This window comes from Megascapheus bottae, chromosome 8 (assembly GCF_031878675.1).
Source record: "Megascapheus bottae isolate mThoBot1 chromosome 8, mThoBot2.hap1, whole genome shotgun sequence".
Lineage (NCBI taxonomy): Eukaryota > Metazoa > Chordata > Mammalia > Rodentia > Geomyidae > Megascapheus > Megascapheus bottae.
Window position 1 is genome coordinate 15,733,498 of NC_143516.1, and position 18,894 is coordinate 15,752,391.

Here is an 18,894-nt window from a genome sequence, read left to right on the forward strand (position 1 = left end):
CCTAGAATAGCTAAGATAACAGGGCATGAGTTATCACATTTTACCTTGAAAAGGAGTTTGTACCTACCATGAACTTCTGTATAAATGGATTTTGTCATCAACTCAGAGAGGAAAACATTATATATTCCAGTTAGAGAGAAAAGTACTGTGCAAATATTTTGTTTTTCATAATAGGCCAGTTTTAATCATAATTTTCTGAACTAAGCCTTATTGTAAAAAATTTCTTGGTGTCAATGTTTATTTCCATATACAATTCATAGTATATCCTTAGTAATCTGGAAAAGTGAAATCACAATTTCAGAACAATTGTAAAAAATATTTATGACCTAATATTAAAAGCAGTGTGCTGGAATCAAGGTAAGGCACTTATGAATATCTTGCCTGTGTGTGCACATTCTACAGATATCTGTGTGGTATGTGCATTGCAGCCACAAGGAAGAATATAATTCAGACTAGAGTCCATGTTTTTTTATCCAGTTATTTTATAAGTATGTCAAGTCAGTTTTTACTTTTCTCCCAAACTTCTCTGAATTGTTTGTCAAGCTTTCATATAATATATAGCTTTCTTATCCTATTAGCAGCTTGCTCACCTTAGGAAGAAATGAGGTTGCTATAGGAATTTTTACTGGCCAGGAGCTTGTATAATGAAGTTAGCAATCAGAAAATGCCTCCAAAATATCATCCTGTGGACATAAGTCTGTATTCATTTGGACTCTAGCACTGGCTGTACCTTTCAGTAGCCCCCTTTTCTATGCTCTGGTGCTCTCTGAGCCCCCCATGCTCTGACAGTGGTACAGCAGTACTACACGGTATGCTAAAGCAGCAATGCACATATATTCAGATAAAACTGTTTTAGCTGATCTATCTGTGCCAGGATGAAAACAAATACATGGAGGTCACTTCTAAAATGCCATTCCATGATTGGTATCATAGATATATATTTTGTTTGTAAGTATAATCCTGCCAGATTCTCTGAAAATGACCAAATTTCACTTTTTATTTTTCACAAATGTCTCATTTCACTAAATATTAGAAGCAGAGAAGTCATCATCATCATTTTCCCCAGTATTATTTAGAATCTTATTTAATAGTAACTTGATTTTTGCCAGCAGATAAGCACTGATTAATTTTCTGAAGTATGCTTTTCCCCCCTAGCAAAAGATCCTAGAGTGACGAACTGGATAAATGTAGGTCTTTATTTGTTTCCAGAGGGAGATTGCTTCCCTGCCAGTCCCATCAGACATTATCCTGAAGAGACCTTGGAGGAGGTTTATGCAGGAGGCTGTTTCTAGGCCTTCCTTTTTGGGGCTTGTCTTAAGAAAATCACTTAACTTGGTGCCAGATTTATTTGAGTGGGATGATGAAGAGTAGCCAAGGAGAGGGCACACTTTTAGAAAACTGGCAGCCCTTCCAAGCATCGTGTTCTTTTCCTTTGTTTCAGTTCCTGTAGTTCTATTACCTCTGAATAGCAATACAGTTTGTTCATACTGATCAGAGAGAGCCCATGGGGCTGTAGCACCATCTCTGGGAAACTTAAAAGTCATGTCCTCTGACTTTTATCCTCACAGCACTGAAAAACATTAGGGAAGAGTTTTAAATGTGAATGTGCAGCTCTGTTTGGAATACCGGCCCCTTTGTTGGCAATGGATACCAAAAATGACTTTGCGTGGGTTTAGTTACCATAAAAAGAAATCCTAATGACTAAAATGATAGCTAGCTGGTGTCTTTTTGCATGAAGGGCAGTTTAAAACTGATCAATTGATTGGGAAATTGAGAATATGAAAAGTGAATATGTGATCCTAGACCAATAATGTAACTGTAATTAATCTATAATTAATGTCACTAATATATATGTATATATACATACATCTTTATGGCACTTAGAAGATCTGTACTGAAAAGAATTAAGCTGACGTTCTGAGTACACAATGATACACTGATTATTTATAGTAATATGAGATACAAAGAACGTATTTTCCTAAATTGAGCGATCTGTTTAATGTTGATGTTCTTTTCTTACTATACTTCCAAAATTGTTTTCCCATCTGAAAATTGCTTTCCCATATTAAAAACATTTTCATATGTTTTAGTAATAAAATACCTCAAAAATCTTTATCATTTTGGTGAAAATTAGGTCACTTATAAAATATATCACTTTTAAAAAAAGGTATCATTATCAACCATTATATTAAACTTCGAAAGCTGTAGAGTTGCTACAGTAAATTTTATTTTGCAGATTAAGGTGAGGAAAACCGCAAAGGAAGTTTAGGACACTCAAATTCTGCCAGGTTTTGTAGAAAAAAAGACATGGTACACATAGTAATAGATCCATAATGCTTATTATTTCCTTTGCATATTTTTTCCAACTTTCAAAATAAGGCAACTCTAGACAAGTAATCAATAAAAACAGTCCACATTTGTTATGGTTCATGAATATAATCAGTAAATTCCCCAGAGGTCCCATCAATAGTTTTCTACATATCTTATAAATAGGGAAGTGATTTTTATGGGTAGCAGTTAGTGAAAGCTCCCCAAAGATAGTGTTGGAGAAAGTTATGTTTTATTCAAAATATTTAAAATCTGATGGAAACAGTGCATGGGCAACTGGACTGACTTGCAGCTTTCTGGTACTGTTCTCAAACCTTTCACAGATATGAAAAGTTTCTTCAGCTCCACTGGAGATGGCAACTTAACAACCCAGAGTACATGGTCTGGGATGTCATTTAGTGTCCTGATTAATTAGTGGGACATGACATGTAGACTTACCCCTACAGTCTACCAATGACTTCGGTATCAAAGGTAAAAATTTCCTGACAAAAACTATTTGCTTAATTGAATTAATGTGTTTCTTGTTTTGGATCTCAAGAACTTTGTAGGATGGCCTCATATGGATCTTTGTGAAGTTAACATGTTAGTTAGTGAGGTAGCAAGCATCACATTTTCTAATTAGCTCTTTTCTTCTAAAACTCAAATTCAACAACTAACAATGTTCCAAACATCTAAATATGTGCCTTTGAGTTTTTGTAAGAATTCCATTATTCACCTTTTAGTCTAATTTTCAGATAAGAAACGACTATCTCTGAATGCATGTAATGTCCTAAGTGACATTTTGTGTCCAGTTTGTGGTACAATGATTTTAATTTATTATAAGAGAATAAAGAAGTTAAATGTCTGATTTATAAAGACTTAAATTATGATCTTCTATTTGGTCATATATTAGATATTATTTTAGTCTTACTTCAACTCAACAATATTGACATGTTGAATAATATGTCCTTTTTTAACATGAAGTTTACATTTTAATCAAAATTATGTATTCCATGTCAGCTGAAGAATGAATGGAAAGCGATACATGTTTAATTTTTACTTTCAAGTTCTTACTTTCCTTAAAAGTGATGATTTTCAGAGAATAATGGAAAACAATTTATTAGGTTAATTTAGCATTTTCTCATAAGGAGCTACCTAGTTAATACTGTTACAGATAATGGCATTGTTTACATTACAGATTGTTTTCATTTCAAGGAAGCAATTTTGAAACAATTTTCTATACTTCAAACACTAAAGGTTGAAGCATTTCAAATATAGACAAATGAAAGCATTTAGTGGGGAGTTTTGAAGATATATGAATAAGTTGTGGTCAGACTTAACAAATTATGGAGATTAGTTGAATTTTGACTCAGTTTGATCCTCAACTGTCAAGTCACTATAATAATCACTACAGACTGGGCTTGTCATTAAAACCAAGTAAGATAATGTACACGAAATTCTTTAAACTAAAAGCATGGCACATAGTAAATGTATAGGAAGTAGCAGCCATTATTATCACTGTGGAATGAGTATCCCTCACCTAAAAGGCTTGGGGCTTCAGTGTTTTGAATTTGCAAATTCTGTAATATTTGCATATATACAGTAAGATTCCTTGAGGATGAAACCCAAGTCTTAACACAAAATTCATACATATTTCATAGATGGTAATTTTGCATAGTATTTTTAGTTATGTTTGACTTTTGACTGCAACCTGTTACAATAGGGAAGTGCTAGATCTCTCCACCTGTGACATCAAATTGGTGCTGATAAAACTTTAGAGTTGAGCACAGGTGGCTGACCCTGTAATCCTAGCTACTTAGGAGGCTGAGATCTGAGGACCTGGATTCAAAGCCAACATGAGCAAACAGATCTATTGGATTCTCATTTCCAGTTAACCAGCAAAAAAAAAAAAAAAATGGGAAGTGGAAGTGTAGCTCAAATGGAAGAGTACATTGAAAATGCTAAAAAGACTGTCTCGGCCCTGAGTTTAAGCCTCAGTACTATAACCACCCCTCCACCCCCCCCAAAATAAAACAGATTTCAGATTTGCTGACTAAGATGATCAAACTGTATTAACAGTGGAATTTCATGCATGGTTTAATATCAGTATAAAATACTAAACCTATAAAGTAACAGTTACTACTTGCTAAAGGCTCTGAATTCTAGTTACAGACTCACACATTTCTTTGCTCAAATAGAAATATACTTTCCCTCTACTTTAGAGGGCATTACCTCTAAAAGTTCCAACACAGATTATGCCTGTATGAACCTTAGTTAATTAAACATAAAATTCATCCATCAAATTCAGTGTTGCATAGTCTTGTTTTCTAACCTTGATGCTGGAATGTCAGAAGTAAATTTACGGTGTAGTATTGTGAGCCCTCCCTACTCTTCCATAGGATCCTTGGGGAAGGGGAACTTAAAATGCAACCGAAGTTAACGTTTGGGGCTTAGTTTCTTTGTCACCTGCATTAGAAACCTACTCTGTCTCATAGCTACTGGGCAGAAAGACATTTTCCCTACAGATGTCTTTACAAATGTCTGGGAGCTCCTGATCTCTCACCTAGAAGGCCTGGTGTTCCTGTGAGCAGGCTTATGTTTCCTTGCCCTCACTATCACCTAGAGATATAAAATAAGAAGCATATTTGCCATGGAAATAAGAATAGCATTTGAGTTCCAGTTTGGAAATGTGCAGTACATTTGCATGGTAACATCTATTTTTAAATTAACCAGTAGTTTATTTAAAAAGTGAAACACGATTGTATTAAGACAAACAAACACATATTTAAATTGCTAAAAGGTGAAAAGTAAAAAAAAAACAATCTATTTCTTTTGACTTCAGTGATTTCACTGCTATGAAAATTCTGCCTTGCATTCTCAAAGAAATTGGGTCTTGATCTCCTGTTTCAGTCTTACACAAATGGGATTATAAGATGGAAACTAGGATACAATAAGCTTTTTAAAAAAATTTTGCTATTTTCTAAAAAGCTTTCTATATAAGCTTTTAGATGGTTCTGTTTTATGGTTAAGCATTAATTAATTTAAGAGTCTTTGTGTACATATCTTTGTGAACTTCGTGCAGGGAAATCTGTGAGGGCAGATGTAAAAGAATGGGACTTCTGAGACAATACATACGAACTTTCATATTTTCATAGGTGATATGAACAGATTGGGATTCTTGAATTATTGCACTGACCACTCTTTTAGAGGAGTAGAGAATTCACTTAAAATCTGATAGGTACTAAGTTGTCATTCACCTTGATGTATTTACCCTCCATGATGTAATTTCCTGAAAAGGAAATTTGTACTTTTCAGTGTTCAAAACTCTAGGTATAATAAAAGCTACGATTCAGAATCTTTTATATCTAGGGGATTAGAGCTAAATGTCAAAATCCAAATGTTTTGATGTAGTAGTCTTATCTCAGAAAGTATTTTTTTTTTTTTTTTTTTTGCCAGTCCTGGGCTTGAGCTCAGGGCCTGAGCCCTGGCCTTGGACTTTCTCAAGGCTAGAGCTCTGCCACTTGAGCCTCAGCACCACTTCCGGCTTTTTTCTATGTATGTGGTACCAAGGAATCAAACCCGGGTCTTCATGCATGCTAGGCAAGCACTTTAACCACTAGGCCAAACTCCTGGCCCCCCAGAAAATATTTTTTGCACTGGGTGCGATCGCTCATGCCTGTAATCCTAGCTACTCAGGAGGCTGAGATCTGAGGAACAAGGTTCAAAGCCAGCCCAATTAACCTCTAAAAAACAGAAAGCGGGGCTTGGCTCAAGGGTAGAGCAGTAGCCTTGAGCTGAAGAGCTCAGGGACAGTGCCAGGCTGAGTTCAAGCCCCATGACTCCCCTCCCCCAAATAAAAGAAACTATTGTTGCTCAACATCATGGCTAACATCTGTAATCCTAGTTGCTCACAAGAACTGAGGTCGAGATATGAGGGTGGCAGTTTAAAAACAGCCTTAACTGAAAAGTTCATAAGACTCTTTATCTCCAATTAACTTCCAAAATCCAGAAATGGAGGTATAGCTCCAGGTGTAGAGGGCTAACTTTGAGTAGAAAAGCCAAGACCCTGAGTTTAAACCCTAGCACCAGCACACAGAGAGAGAGAGAAAGAGAGGCAGATTGAGAGACAGAGGCAGAGAGACAAAGAGACAGCAAGACAGAGAGAGACAGAAACAGAATAGTGCTCTGACTTTAAATTTTTAATTACATTTATTTTTAAATGATACATAAATAAATGTGTCCATGTTCATTAGTTACCATGAAATATTTTGATACTTGTTTACATGTTTAAAGCAGGTTCAGTCTATCTGTCTTCAAACATCCTTTCATTGATAAAATCTTTTGAAAGCTTTTCTAGTTATTTGAAATGTAGAGCATATTGTTACTAGTACTCTACTACACAATAGCACACTAAAACAATGTCTCACTCCTAACTTCAGCTTACCATGCATTGATCACTGTCTCTGATGACCGCTATTTTCTTCTGAACTTTTAAGAGATGAACTTCCTTTGACTCCACATACGATTAAGATCATGAAGTACTTGTTTCTGTGCCTGACTTAGGCCTCTCACAATAGTGGTCTCCAGTGCCATACAAATTGTCAAAATGACAGGATTTTGTCCTTTTATGGCTGAATAGTATTTCATGTGAAAGATACACAATGATTTCTTTATTTGTTTATTGTGTTTTGGACATGGAGGTTGTTATGTTTCTTGATTATTGTGAACAGTGCTTCCATGAACAGTAGAGATCCATGTCTCTTTGACATATGAGTTTCATTCCTTGGGATATATGTTACTGGTAATAGAATTGCTGGATAATACAGTGAATCTACTTTTAGCTTGTTAAGAATCCTCTATTTTATTTTCCATGGTGGCAGTCACTATTTACCAAGAAGCATTTCTGCACATCCTTATCCATACTTGTTACCTTTAGGCAATTTGGTAACAACTATTCTCACCTGGATGATGCAGTATCTCATTGTGGCTTTGATTCCAATATCTGTGATAATTAGCAGTTACATAGTGTCATATACCTGTTGATGTTTGTATGTATTCTTTCCCAGTTTTAATTGTATTTGTGTGTGTGTGTGTGTGTGTGTGTGTGTGTGTGTGTGTGTGTGTGTAGTTGTTTTGTGTTTGGTTTTCGTTTCTTTTATTCCTTTTTTTCCATTTTGAGTTTTTGAAGTTCCTTAGCAAATCTTTGTCAGATATAGTTGCAAATATTTTCTCCCATTTTTTTATGTTGTCTTTTCATTCTGTTGATTGTTTTCTTTGCTATGAAGAAGACTTTCATTTGGTATAATCTGATCAGCTCACTTTGCTTTTGCTTCCTCCACCTTTCCTGTTTGTCCAAAAAGTAAGGGCCCATTCCAGTATCCTGAAGCATGTAGTTTTATCATGTCTTAGATTTAAGTCTTTAATCTGTTTGGAATGTAATTTTTTTTATTCCTGGTGAAAAACAGGAATCTAGTTTCAAGTTTTGTCAGCACTCCTTATTGGAAAGACTATCCTTCCATATTTTGTCTTTGAACCTTTTTCAAAAGTCAGCCACAGATGTGTTTAGCCATATCTAGACTTTCTAGTCTATTCCAGTGTTCTTGGTGTCAGTATTTAGCTAATAACCTCCTGATTTGATTATTACAGCTTTGTAATATATTTTGAAGTCAAATAATACATTTTTCTAGTTTTATTCTCTTTGCCTAGTCATGTTGTAGCTCCACTTAAAGTCTAGAATTGCTTTATCTATTTTTTTTGTCAGTCCTGGGGCATGAACTCAGCGCCTGAGCACTGTCCTTGGGCTTTCTCAAGTCTACAGCTCTACCACTTGAGCCACATCACCATTTCCATCCTTTTCTATGTATGTGGTATTGAGGAATCAAACCCGGATCCTTATGCATGCTAGGCAAGCACTCTATCACCAGACCAAATTTCCAGCCCTCTAGTATTTTTTTTTAAAGAATGCCATTTGTATTTTTATATACTATGCATTGAACCTATTGATTGCTTTATACTACGACCATTTAACAATATGGATTCTTCCTATCCATGAATATAAGGTGTTCTTCCTTTCCTCCACCTCTTCTTTTTCTCCTCCTCCTCTTCTTTCTCCTTCATCATGTCATTTTCCATCGTTTTAATCACTTTCATAATTTTTGTAGGGATCTTTTACTTTCTTGGCTAAATTTATTCATGCCATTTGTAGCTATTATAAATAGAATTACTTTCTTGATTTTTTTCCTTCATATATTTTGCTGTTGGCATACAGCTAACTAACTTTTTCATGATTTTTTTCCTTGGGACAAGATTCAGAGCCATTTCTCAATCTTTTAAGACTTTAAGCACTGACTGGCTGCTGTTGTTGCTATGCAAGTCTTGTTAATATGGCTCCTTGAATTCTGAAGCATTTCTTTACCATTGTTTTGGGACACAAAGCACTATGAATCCTACACATAGTGAACTGGAAATTAGAGGGTGTGTGTGTATAGTGATGCTGAGGTTTAATGGAATAACTGCCCTAACTGCATTTATTTTGTACCCAGGAAGCGTCAGGACAATCATGCCTATGAGAACTTCAAACTATTCAGGTAATCATTTCATTTTTCTTTATTTATTTATATTTTTGTCTGTCATGGGGCTTGAACTCTGGACATGAGTGCTGTCCCTGAGCTCTTCAACTCAAGGCTAGTGCTCTCCACTTGAGCCACAGCACTACTTCTAGTTTTCTGAAGAGTCTTATGTACTTTCAAGCCCAAACTGGGCATGAAACTTTGAACTGTAATCTTCAGATCTCAGCCTCTAAGTAGCTAGGATTACAGGCATGAGCCACCGCCACCTGGCTTATTTTATTCTCAAGTAGTCCTTGAAAGTGTTTTCCAAATAGGTTTTACTTTCTATATTATGAAGGTTTTTAGATCATTTTGTTTGGATGATCTCATATTATTTCTTCAGAATTCAGTGGCAGTCTTTGATTCTTCTGTATTTAATCTAGTTCTACTAGTCATTTTATGTGTTTTTGTTTAAGTCAGTCATGTGGCTTAAACTCAGGGCCTGAGCTCTGTCTCTAAGTCTTTCTGTGCTAAAGGCTAGTGTTCTACCCCTTGAGCCACCGTGCTATTTCTGCAGTTTTCTGAGTAGTTTATTGAAGATAAGAATTTCACAGACTTTCCCTGCCTGGGTTGGCTTTGAATGTAATCCTCACACCTCAGCCTCCTGTGTAGTTAGGATTATAGTCATGAGCCACTGCCATGTGGCCTAATCACTGTTTTTAAACTCTAAAAGATATATTAAATGTTATATAAATTACTTTATATTAAATATTTTATAAAATATGGCATATTTTATCCCACCATTTTCTTATATTAATATAGGTATTAAGTATATGAATTATATATTAAGCTGACAAACATATTTCCATATTGACATACCTAATATGTAATATGCAGACCATAAAACATCATTAGAAATAGCTTTAAGTTTATTTATTTATATTAGCTTTAAATTTTTAATGAAGGCTTTAGAAATAATATTACAAAGAATGTTTGAATAGTGTTTTCCACTTTTATTGGGGATATGCTGTGAATGAAACCAAAGACTTTTGTGCATGCTAAGCATATGTTTTACGCTGAACAACACTCCTAGGCCACCAAATAGTTTTCTAAGTAAAATTAAAAAGTATTTCTAAAAGGATGACCACAACTCAAACATGAAAGAGATGAATGCTGATGGCATAATTCTGTTTGAAATCAAGATCCTTTAAGTTTAGAATTAATTTTGCCACTATAAAAAATTAGTTCTTTGGAATGAAAAACGTTTTCAACTTACCCATCCTTAGTCTGGTTATTGAGGATCGGTAGTAGTGTCTTGTTTGATAAATGGTATGACAATATGTGTTTTCTTTTCCTTCAGGTCATCCTTTTACCTTAGTGAAACTGGCAATTGAATTTTGCTGTAGTTGATGGGCAAAATTTCTCTTAGCCTATTCATCATCCCAATTGCATCCTAGTTAAATATATTCAAATGCCATAAGAAATTTTGGTAGATGTGCACTTAGCTTTTGGATGGACATTTCTATGATGGAGAGAACTGTGTTATAGCCTGGTCCAAGGACATTCCCATCTAATGCCCATTGACTACAGTGTGGTTGAGGAAGATTCCAAAAAGAAGCAGTGATCAGCAAGTTTGCAGACTCCCTGGAACATGGAAGCCACTAAGCTTTAAAAAGCACAGCCTTGGAGACACTCCATGAGTCTGCTCAGCTTTCAGACAAATTAGCATCTTAAGACCTTCACATACGAAAATGGACACTGGGGATACAGCTCTAGGACCAAAAGCTACCTCAAGGTCTGGAGAAACTGATAAAGCGTCAGGTAGATGGAGACAGGAACAATCAGCTATTATTAAGATGAGCACTTTTGGCAGTCAAGAAGGACAGAGGCAACCACAGCTCGATCCTGAGCAGATTGGAAATACAGCATCAGCACAACTGTTTGGTTCTGGGAAGCTGGCCTCACCTGGAGACGTGCTGCAGCAAGTCACCGAGAAGCAATACCCACTGCACCGTCCTACTCCTTACTCATGCCAACACTCACTCTCCTTCCCTCAGCCCTCATTGCCACAGGGGATCATGCACAGCAACAAGCCACACCAGAGCCTCGAAAGCCCTCCTTGGCTTTTCCCTGGCCCTTTGCCATCAGTTGCCTCTGAGGATTTATATCCTTTTCCTCTCCATGGCCACAGTGGTGGTTATCCTAGAAAAAAGATTTCAAGTCTGAACCCTGCTTACAGCCAATACTCCCAGAAAAGTATCGAACAAGCAGAAGATGCTCACAAGAAAGAGCACAAACCCAAAAAGCCCGGCAAATACATTTGCCCTTACTGTAGCAGGGCATGTGCCAAACCAAGTGTTCTGAAAAAACACATCAGATCCCATACCGGTGAGCGGCCATATCCGTGTATACCTTGTGGTTTCTCCTTCAAGACAAAAAGCAATCTGTACAAGCACAGGAAGTCACATGCCCATGCCATTAAGGCGGGATTGGTACCTTTCACAGAGTCGGCGGTATCCAAATTGGACCTAGAGGCAGGCTTTATTGATGTGGAAGCAGAAATCCATTCAGACGGTGAACAGAGTACAGACACCGATGAGGAAAGCTCTTTGTTTGCTGAGACTTCGGATAAAATGAGCCCCGGCCCACCCATCCCGTTGGAGATTGCCAGCCGCGGTGGCTACCATGGGTCTTTGGAAGAGTCGTTGGGAGGTCCAATGAAGGTACCAATTCTGATTATCCCCAAGAGTGGGGTTCCGCTCCCTAACGACAGCTCTCAGTATATTGGCTCCGACATGCTACCCAATCCGTCTTTAAATACGAAGGCTGACGACTCCCACACCGTGAAGCAGAAGCTTGCCCTGAGACTGTCCGAGAAAAGAGGGCAAGATTCGGAACCCTCGCTCAACCTTCTGAGCCCGCACAGCAAAGGCAGCACTGATTCCGGTTACTTTTCTCGCTCAGAAAGTGCAGAGCAGCAAATAAGCCCTCCGAACACAAATGCAAAGTCTTACGAAGAGATCATCTTCGGGAAATACTGCCGGCTTAGTCCAAGAAATACCCTCAGTGTCACCCCCGCCGCCGCCGCCGCCGCCGCCGGGCAGGAGCGTGTCACCATGGGGCGGAAAGGCATCCTGGAACCCTTACCTCACGTCAACACCAGGCTGGAGGTCAAGATGTTCGAGGACCCCATTTCACAGCTGATCTCCGGCAAGGGAGAAGTGGATCCCAGCCCCACAAGCATGCTGAAGTCCCCTAAGTTCAACAGCCAGCCCAGGCAACCCCAGGGTATCCCGTCATCTGGCAGGAACGAAGGCAAACTCTATCCCCCAAACTTCCCAGGCGGCAACCCCATGCTCCTAGAAGCCCCTGTCGACTCTTCCCCCCTGATCAGAAGCAACTCCATGCCAACTTCTTCGGCCACTCATCTAAGCGTCCCCCCTTCCCTGAGAGGAAGTCACTCGTTTGATGAAAGAATGACAGGGTCCGACGACGTGTTCTATCCGGGCACGGTGGGCCTACCCCCACAGCGCATGCTCAGAAGGCAGGCGGCCTTTGAATTGCCCTCGGTGCAGGAGGGCCACGTGGAGGCCGAGCACCCCGGAAGTAGCGGCGGAGGTGGCCGGATGCCCAAGACTCTCAGCAGCTCCTCCATGAAGGACAAGAAATGGGTTTCTGGAGACCGGGTTGGGTATGACTACGAGGGCTGCCGGAAACCCTACAAGAAGTGGGACGACTCGGACACACCGAAGCCAAGCTACAGGGACCTTTCCGGCTTGAGTTCTTTCAAGCACGGAGGGGACTACTTTATGGATGCCGCGGTGCCCCTGCAGGCAGTGCCCACCGTGTGTGAGAACCGGAAGAGGCGGAAGGAGAAGAGCGTCGGGGACGAGGAGGACACGCCCATGCTTTGCAGCAGTGTCGTGAGCGGCCCGGCCGGCCTGACGGTGGCTGCGGATTACGACCCTAAACTCCAGTTGGCGGAAGCCGGAAGGGCTGGCTTCGGCCTGGCTGGACACGACCACCCTTCTCACGGACATTTTGAGCGCTTTGACCACGGCCGACCTCCCCTGCAGTCTGGGAGCCCTTCTCTCGGCTCGGAAGAGTCATCAGCCACGGATTCGGACAAGATGTCAGACGTGGGCAGGAAGCCTCCTGGGAATGTGATTTCTGTGATTCAGCACACCAACTCGCTGAGCCGCCCCAACTCCTTCGAGAGGTCCGAGTCGGCCGAACTGGTGGCCGGGACACAAGAGAAAACCCCTTCACCTTCCGAGATGGGAGACAGTGAAGTGTCGGAAGCCCCGGTGAGCCCCGAGTGGGTCCCCTCCGGGGACAGCACGGAAAGTGGGGGGAAGCCCTCCCCGTCCCAGCAGGCGCCACAGCAGTCCTATCATGCGCAGCCTCGGTTGGTCCGCCAGCACAACATTCAGGTCCCTGAGATCCGAGTCACCGAAGAGCCTGATAAACCAGAAAAGGAAAAGGAAGCGCAGAGTAAAGAGCCAGAAAAGCCCGTGGAAGAATTCCAGTGGCCCCAGAGAAGCGAGACCCTTTCCCAACTCCCCGCTGAGAAGTTACCACCCAAAAAGAAGCGCTTGCGATTAGCCGATATGGAACACTCCTCCGGGGAGTCCAGCTTCGAGTCCACCGGCACCGGCCTCTCCCGCAGCCCCAGTCAGGAAAGCAATTTGTCCCACAGCTCCAGCTTTTCAATGTCTTTTGAGAGAGAGGAAACCATTAAGCTCACTGCACCTCCCAGGCAGGATGAGTTTGGAAAGCATTCAGAGTTTCTGACTGTCCCTGCTGGCTCATACTCGTTGTCTGTTCCGGGCCATCACCACCAAAAAGAAATGAGACGTTGTTCCTCAGAGCAGATGCCTTGCCCCCACCCAGCAGAAGTCCCGGAAATTCGGAGCAAGTCATTTGATTATGGGAATCTTTCCCATGCCCCTGTGGCTGGAGCATCAACCTCAACGTTGTCACCATCTAGGGAGAGGAAGAAATGCTTTCTGGTGCGGCAGGCTTCCTTCAGTGGCTCTCCAGAAATTGCACAAGGAGAAGCTGGAGTGGACCCTGGGGTCAAGCAAGAGCAGATGGAACAGCTGCACCCAGGTCTCAGGGCCACATGGCACCACAGCTCATCCTCCATGCTTCCACCTCTTCCTGCAGAGGACTCAGGGAAGCAGGTGGTGGGTCCTTGCACTCAGCTCAGCTCAGGGCCACTCCACCTGGCCCAGCCACAGATCATGCACCTGGACAGTCAGGAACCTTCAAGAAATCCCTTGATACAGCCAACATCCTACATGACAAGCAAGCACTTACCTGATCAGCCACAATTATTTGCACATCAAGAGACAATTCCATTTTCTCCAATCCAGAATACTCTGTTTCAGTTTCAGTATCCTACTGTGTGTATGGTTCATTTACCAGCTCAGCAGCCCCCCTGGTGGCAGGCACATTTCCCTCCTTCCTTTACCCAACATCCTCCAAAGAGCTACAGCAAGCCCTCTTTCCAGGCAGAACTGCATTCTGGCTATCCCTTAGAGCATATGGCAGAACACACTGGAAAGAAATCTGCAGATTATGTGCACACGAAAGAGCAAATCTACCCATGTTATTCAGGAATATCAGCGCTACACTCAAAGAACCTTCCTCCAAAGTTTCCGTCAGAACCTAGTAGTAAATCCACGGAGACTCCTTCTGAGCAGCTGCTTCCAGAGGATTTTGCCTCTGCAAATGCTGGGCCTTTGCAATCCCTTCCAGGAACCGTGGTACCTGTCCGGATCCAGACGCACGTCCCTTCCTACGGAAGTGTCATGTACACAAGCATTTCCCAGATACTTGGGCAGAACAGCCCTGCAATTGTCATATGCAAAGTGGATGAGAATATGACCCAAAGGACACTGGTAACCAATGCGGCCATGCAGGGGATAGGAGTTAACATCGCCCAGATGCTGGGGCAGCACACAGGCTTGGAAAAATACCCCCTCTGGAAAGTACCTCAGACCCTACCCCTCGGCTTAGAATCCTCCATCCCCTTATGTTTACCTTCCACCTCGGACAGTGCTGCCTCCCTTGGAGGGAGCAAGCGAATGCTGTCTCCAGCCAGTAGCTTGGAACTCTTCATGGAAACTAAGCAGCAAAAACGGGTCAAAGAAGAGAAGATGTACGGACAGATCGTTGAGGAGCTCAGTGCCGTTGAGCTCACTAACTCAGACATCAAGAAGGGCCTCTCCCGCCCCCAGAAACCCCAGCTTGTTCGACAAGGGTGTGCTTCTGAGCCAAAGGATGGCTTGCAGTCAAGGTCATCTTCCTTCTCCTCTCTGTCACCTTCCTCATCTCAAGACTATCCATCTGCCAATGGACCATCCAGGGAGCCATTCCCTCCCAGCCGGGAGATGCTTTCTGGTTCCAGAGTGCCCCCTTCTGGGCAGAAGTCCAGTGGGCTTTCAGAAAGCAAAGAGTCTTCAGATGAATTAGATATGGATGAGACAGCATCAGATATGAGCATGAGTCCTCAAAGTTCTTCACTGCCAATGGGAGATAGTCAGCAAGAAGAAGAAGGGAAAGGCCGGAAGATGCCTGTTGGTATGTTAGTCCACGTGGCTTCTGGCCCTGGTGGAAATGTGGCAAACTCCACACTTCTTTTCACCGATGTGGCAGATTTCCAGCAGATGCTTCAGTTCCCCAGTCTGCGGACAACAACTACTGTGAGTTGGTGCTTCTTGAATTATACAAAACCCAATTTTGTCCAACAGGCCACCTTTAAATCTTCAGTTTATGCTTCATGGTGCATTAGTTCTTGTAACCCCAACCCATCAGGATTGAACACCAAGACTACTCTGGCTCTTCTGAGGTCCAAGCAAAAAATCACAGCAGAAATTTACACTCTGGCTGCTATGCACAGGCCAGGAAGTGGCAAGCTTACATCCTCCAGCGCTTGGAAACAGTTTTCACAGGTAACACATGATTTCAGAAGGCTCTGTGTGTGATGGGTGTAATTCTGAGTAAATAAGATAATGACAGAAAGGTGGTCTAAAATATACTGGAAAAATTAAGACCCTAATTGGGATCCGTGCACTGAGGACTCCTGTGTGTAATTCTGCCTACTCGGGAGGCTAAGACCTAGAGGATAGTCGTTCAAATCCTGGGCAGAAAAGGCCATGAGATTCTGTTGCAAAAAGCCAACATGGCACATGGCGTAGAGCACCAGCTGAGCACCAAAGCCAAGAGAGTGAGTGCCTGAGATTCAAAGATGAAGTCCTGGTAGCTACACTATAAATAAATAAAGAAAAAATAGAAGGTCGAAATTAGGAGAATGCTGGGGAACAGAAGCCTTACTCAGAGATGGATAAGTGAGTGACTGTCTTTAGTTCAGAGGGTTCAGGGGCAAGAATGAAAGTTTCTACTTCAAGTGCTATGATGTTTCTCCCATTCAGACAAATCCCCATGTGTTCTCCCATGACTGATGTCAGTGATAGGTAAATGGGAAGAATGCAGGGAATTGCAAAGCAAAGCCATATGGTCATTGACAACATTTTGCACTAAGATTTTTATTCCATGTATATTCTCTTTCAAAATCGACATTTCCAAAATCTTAGCAAAAATGTTAATAGGGAGCGCATTGGAATTCATGGAAAATTAGAAATGAAGCAAATACATGATTTACTTTCTTTTTAAGGTGTGCCTGTAGTAGGACTTGTACACAGGACCTTGCACTCCTGCTTGGCCTTTTGCTCAAAGCTAATGCTCTGTCACTTAAGCCATACCTTCTGGCTTTTTGCTGGTTAATTGGAGATTAAAGAGCTGGCTTCCAAGAAAGATCCTTAGATCTCAGACTCATAAGCCATCAATAAGACCATGGTGCCAGCTCAGACTAAATTTTTAAATTTATACCAGGTACTACTACTTCTCCAATAATGTTTGAGACTGCCTCTTTAATATAGATTGCTGCTTGTGTTGGTTGTTACTTTAAAGCAGGATATGTTGAAATCTGGAATAAATGATAATGAGTAGCTATGAATTACTAGGTTGAAGCTATCATTTTTCTTTCATTTAGACTGTCCCCTATCTTAGGTCACCAGCCCCTAAGCATGATTTTTATACTGGTTTTCAGTAAGACTGGGTTGGATAGGTTCCTATGACTTGGAAAAAGCATGTGAAGTTCATCTCTTTTTATCCTGCAGATCAAACCTGATGCATCCTTTATATTTGGCAGCAAACTAGAAAGGAAATTAGTGGGGAATATCTTAAAGGAAAGAGGAAAAGGAGATATTCATGGAGATAAGGATATTGGATCTAAACAAACTGAGCCAATCCGAATTAAAATATTTGAAGGAGGGTAAGTACAAGTGGAAATGTCCAGCTGTAAGTCCAAGTAAATGGTCCTGGACTTTTATATGGAAAAAAGAGTGCCTACTGAAGTGTGCTCTTCTTCAGTCATATTTCTAAGCTCGGCTGGTAATAGAATCTGACTTCCTTCTCCTTCCCACCATCTTTTTTATTTCCTCTTCTATTCTGTTTTTCTTTTGTTAAGTTTAATAATTTAGTTAAATATAACTTTTAATGTTTCTTTCAAAATCCTGTCACCTTGTTTAATGGGTCTTCAGAACTGCTTATTGTAAATATTTTTACTTGTACAAATTTTTTCTAATGTACAGCAAAATTTTACACACCATTTTATTTTATTGGGGAAAGAAGTTAAACAGAAGCATTGCGGATAAAGCTTTCTCACCCACAGTGATGGGCTGCAGTAAGCTAGAAATTGCTCTTCCTGAAGAAAACTGGCTTTCTGTCAAGTCTTCTTATTCTAGATCCCTTTAACAATTTCATTGTAGGAAAATTGAATGGTGAAAGGCAGTTTGTATCTTTAGATTTTGTTCTATTTTATTATAAAATACAATGTGAAATGAAACACTGATTTTGAAGAACAAGTTGAAGTTGGAATTTCATATCTGATGTGTAGAATCAAAGAAGGCAGCCAGGCAAATATAATTTATCCATATATTCACCTCTAGTTAACTCTCACCTGGATTATTATTGGCTATAAATAGATAGTGTAGATAGATAGCAGAATTGGGTTTTTTCTTTTATGAATACTTCAGTTGATCAGATGGTTGATTAAAGTTGAGCTTGGTTTCTTTGCTCTTGATGGATGGGAAATACACAATTCTCTTAGAATGAAAAACTATGAATCTGGTTCTATTAAGTAAATGCACAGTAAAAGGAAGCATCTTGAATGATAGTTTACCTTTAGAAATTATAAGGAGAACTTCCTGAATGGAAAACCTTCCAAAATGGCATCATAATTATCATTATAATTATGGCTGTGATTTAAGAGATAAGGCTACTCATTGAACTAATTATTCTGTAAGCCTCCACTTCACCTTATGATATATAATGTGTTACTGTATTGTAATCAAAATGGAATATTAGAGCTCTGGGTAGTTATCTTCTTGATTATCAAAGGAAATACCCAATCTTTTGTTCATATGTCTGGTTGATTAAACTAGTTGACCTTAGATGTCCTTTCAAACCTCTCTATGAAATCCTTCTGGGAAAAAATGTAGATTGTATCAAAAATAGAACCTCTAGTTTTCATTATGCAACACTACCTTCAAGAAGCCAGTTGAAATTTAAACTCCACGTTGGGACAGATTCATGATCCCAGGGAAGAGCAGCTGAAATCTGTAGACAACAGTTGGTGAGCTGAGCTCAGCCTGTGTTATATGAGGAATTTCTGAGGCACTTGTATGCTAGGGTGGTAAAAATAGAGAAGCTAGCAATGAAGGAACTCTATTATCGGTTATACTTATTTTAGCAAATGTTAGGGGTTCTGTACATACACGTTTTAGATGATGTAATGTTAACAAATGAAGCATGAAACATGATGATTCCATACATTGGTATCCTTTTTGGCTATCCCTTGATTGAAGGAGAGCCCAGGTCTGTGACTCTTTGTTCCCATGTATGCCCTCTGAAGCATATATTCTCTAGGACTGTAAATTTACATGTAATAGCATAGTCAGTTCCATGACGA

At 40.4% G+C, this 18,894-nt stretch overlaps 1 protein-coding gene across 2 annotated transcripts in view; it reads left to right on the forward strand.

Annotated features, from left to right (window-relative positions):
* Nucleotides 1-18,894, forward strand: part of Hivep2 (HIVEP zinc finger 2) — a 184,953-nt gene that overhangs the window by 152,639 nt on the left and 13,420 nt on the right. Inside the window, exons 4-7 of one of the 2 annotated variants that reach the window (XM_090338021.1) lie at nt 2,652-2,799; nt 8,850-8,894; nt 10,216-15,814; nt 17,042-17,196. In XM_090338021.1, the coding sequence (XP_090194147.1) occupies nt 10,607-15,814; nt 17,042-17,196 (5,363 nt within the window). In that variant the 5' untranslated portion in view covers nt 2,652-2,799; nt 8,850-8,894; nt 10,216-10,606. The remainder of the gene's footprint in view (nt 1-2,651; nt 2,800-8,849; nt 8,895-10,215; nt 15,815-17,041; nt 17,197-18,894) is intronic. The other variant, XM_090338020.1, reaches the window with a different exon arrangement.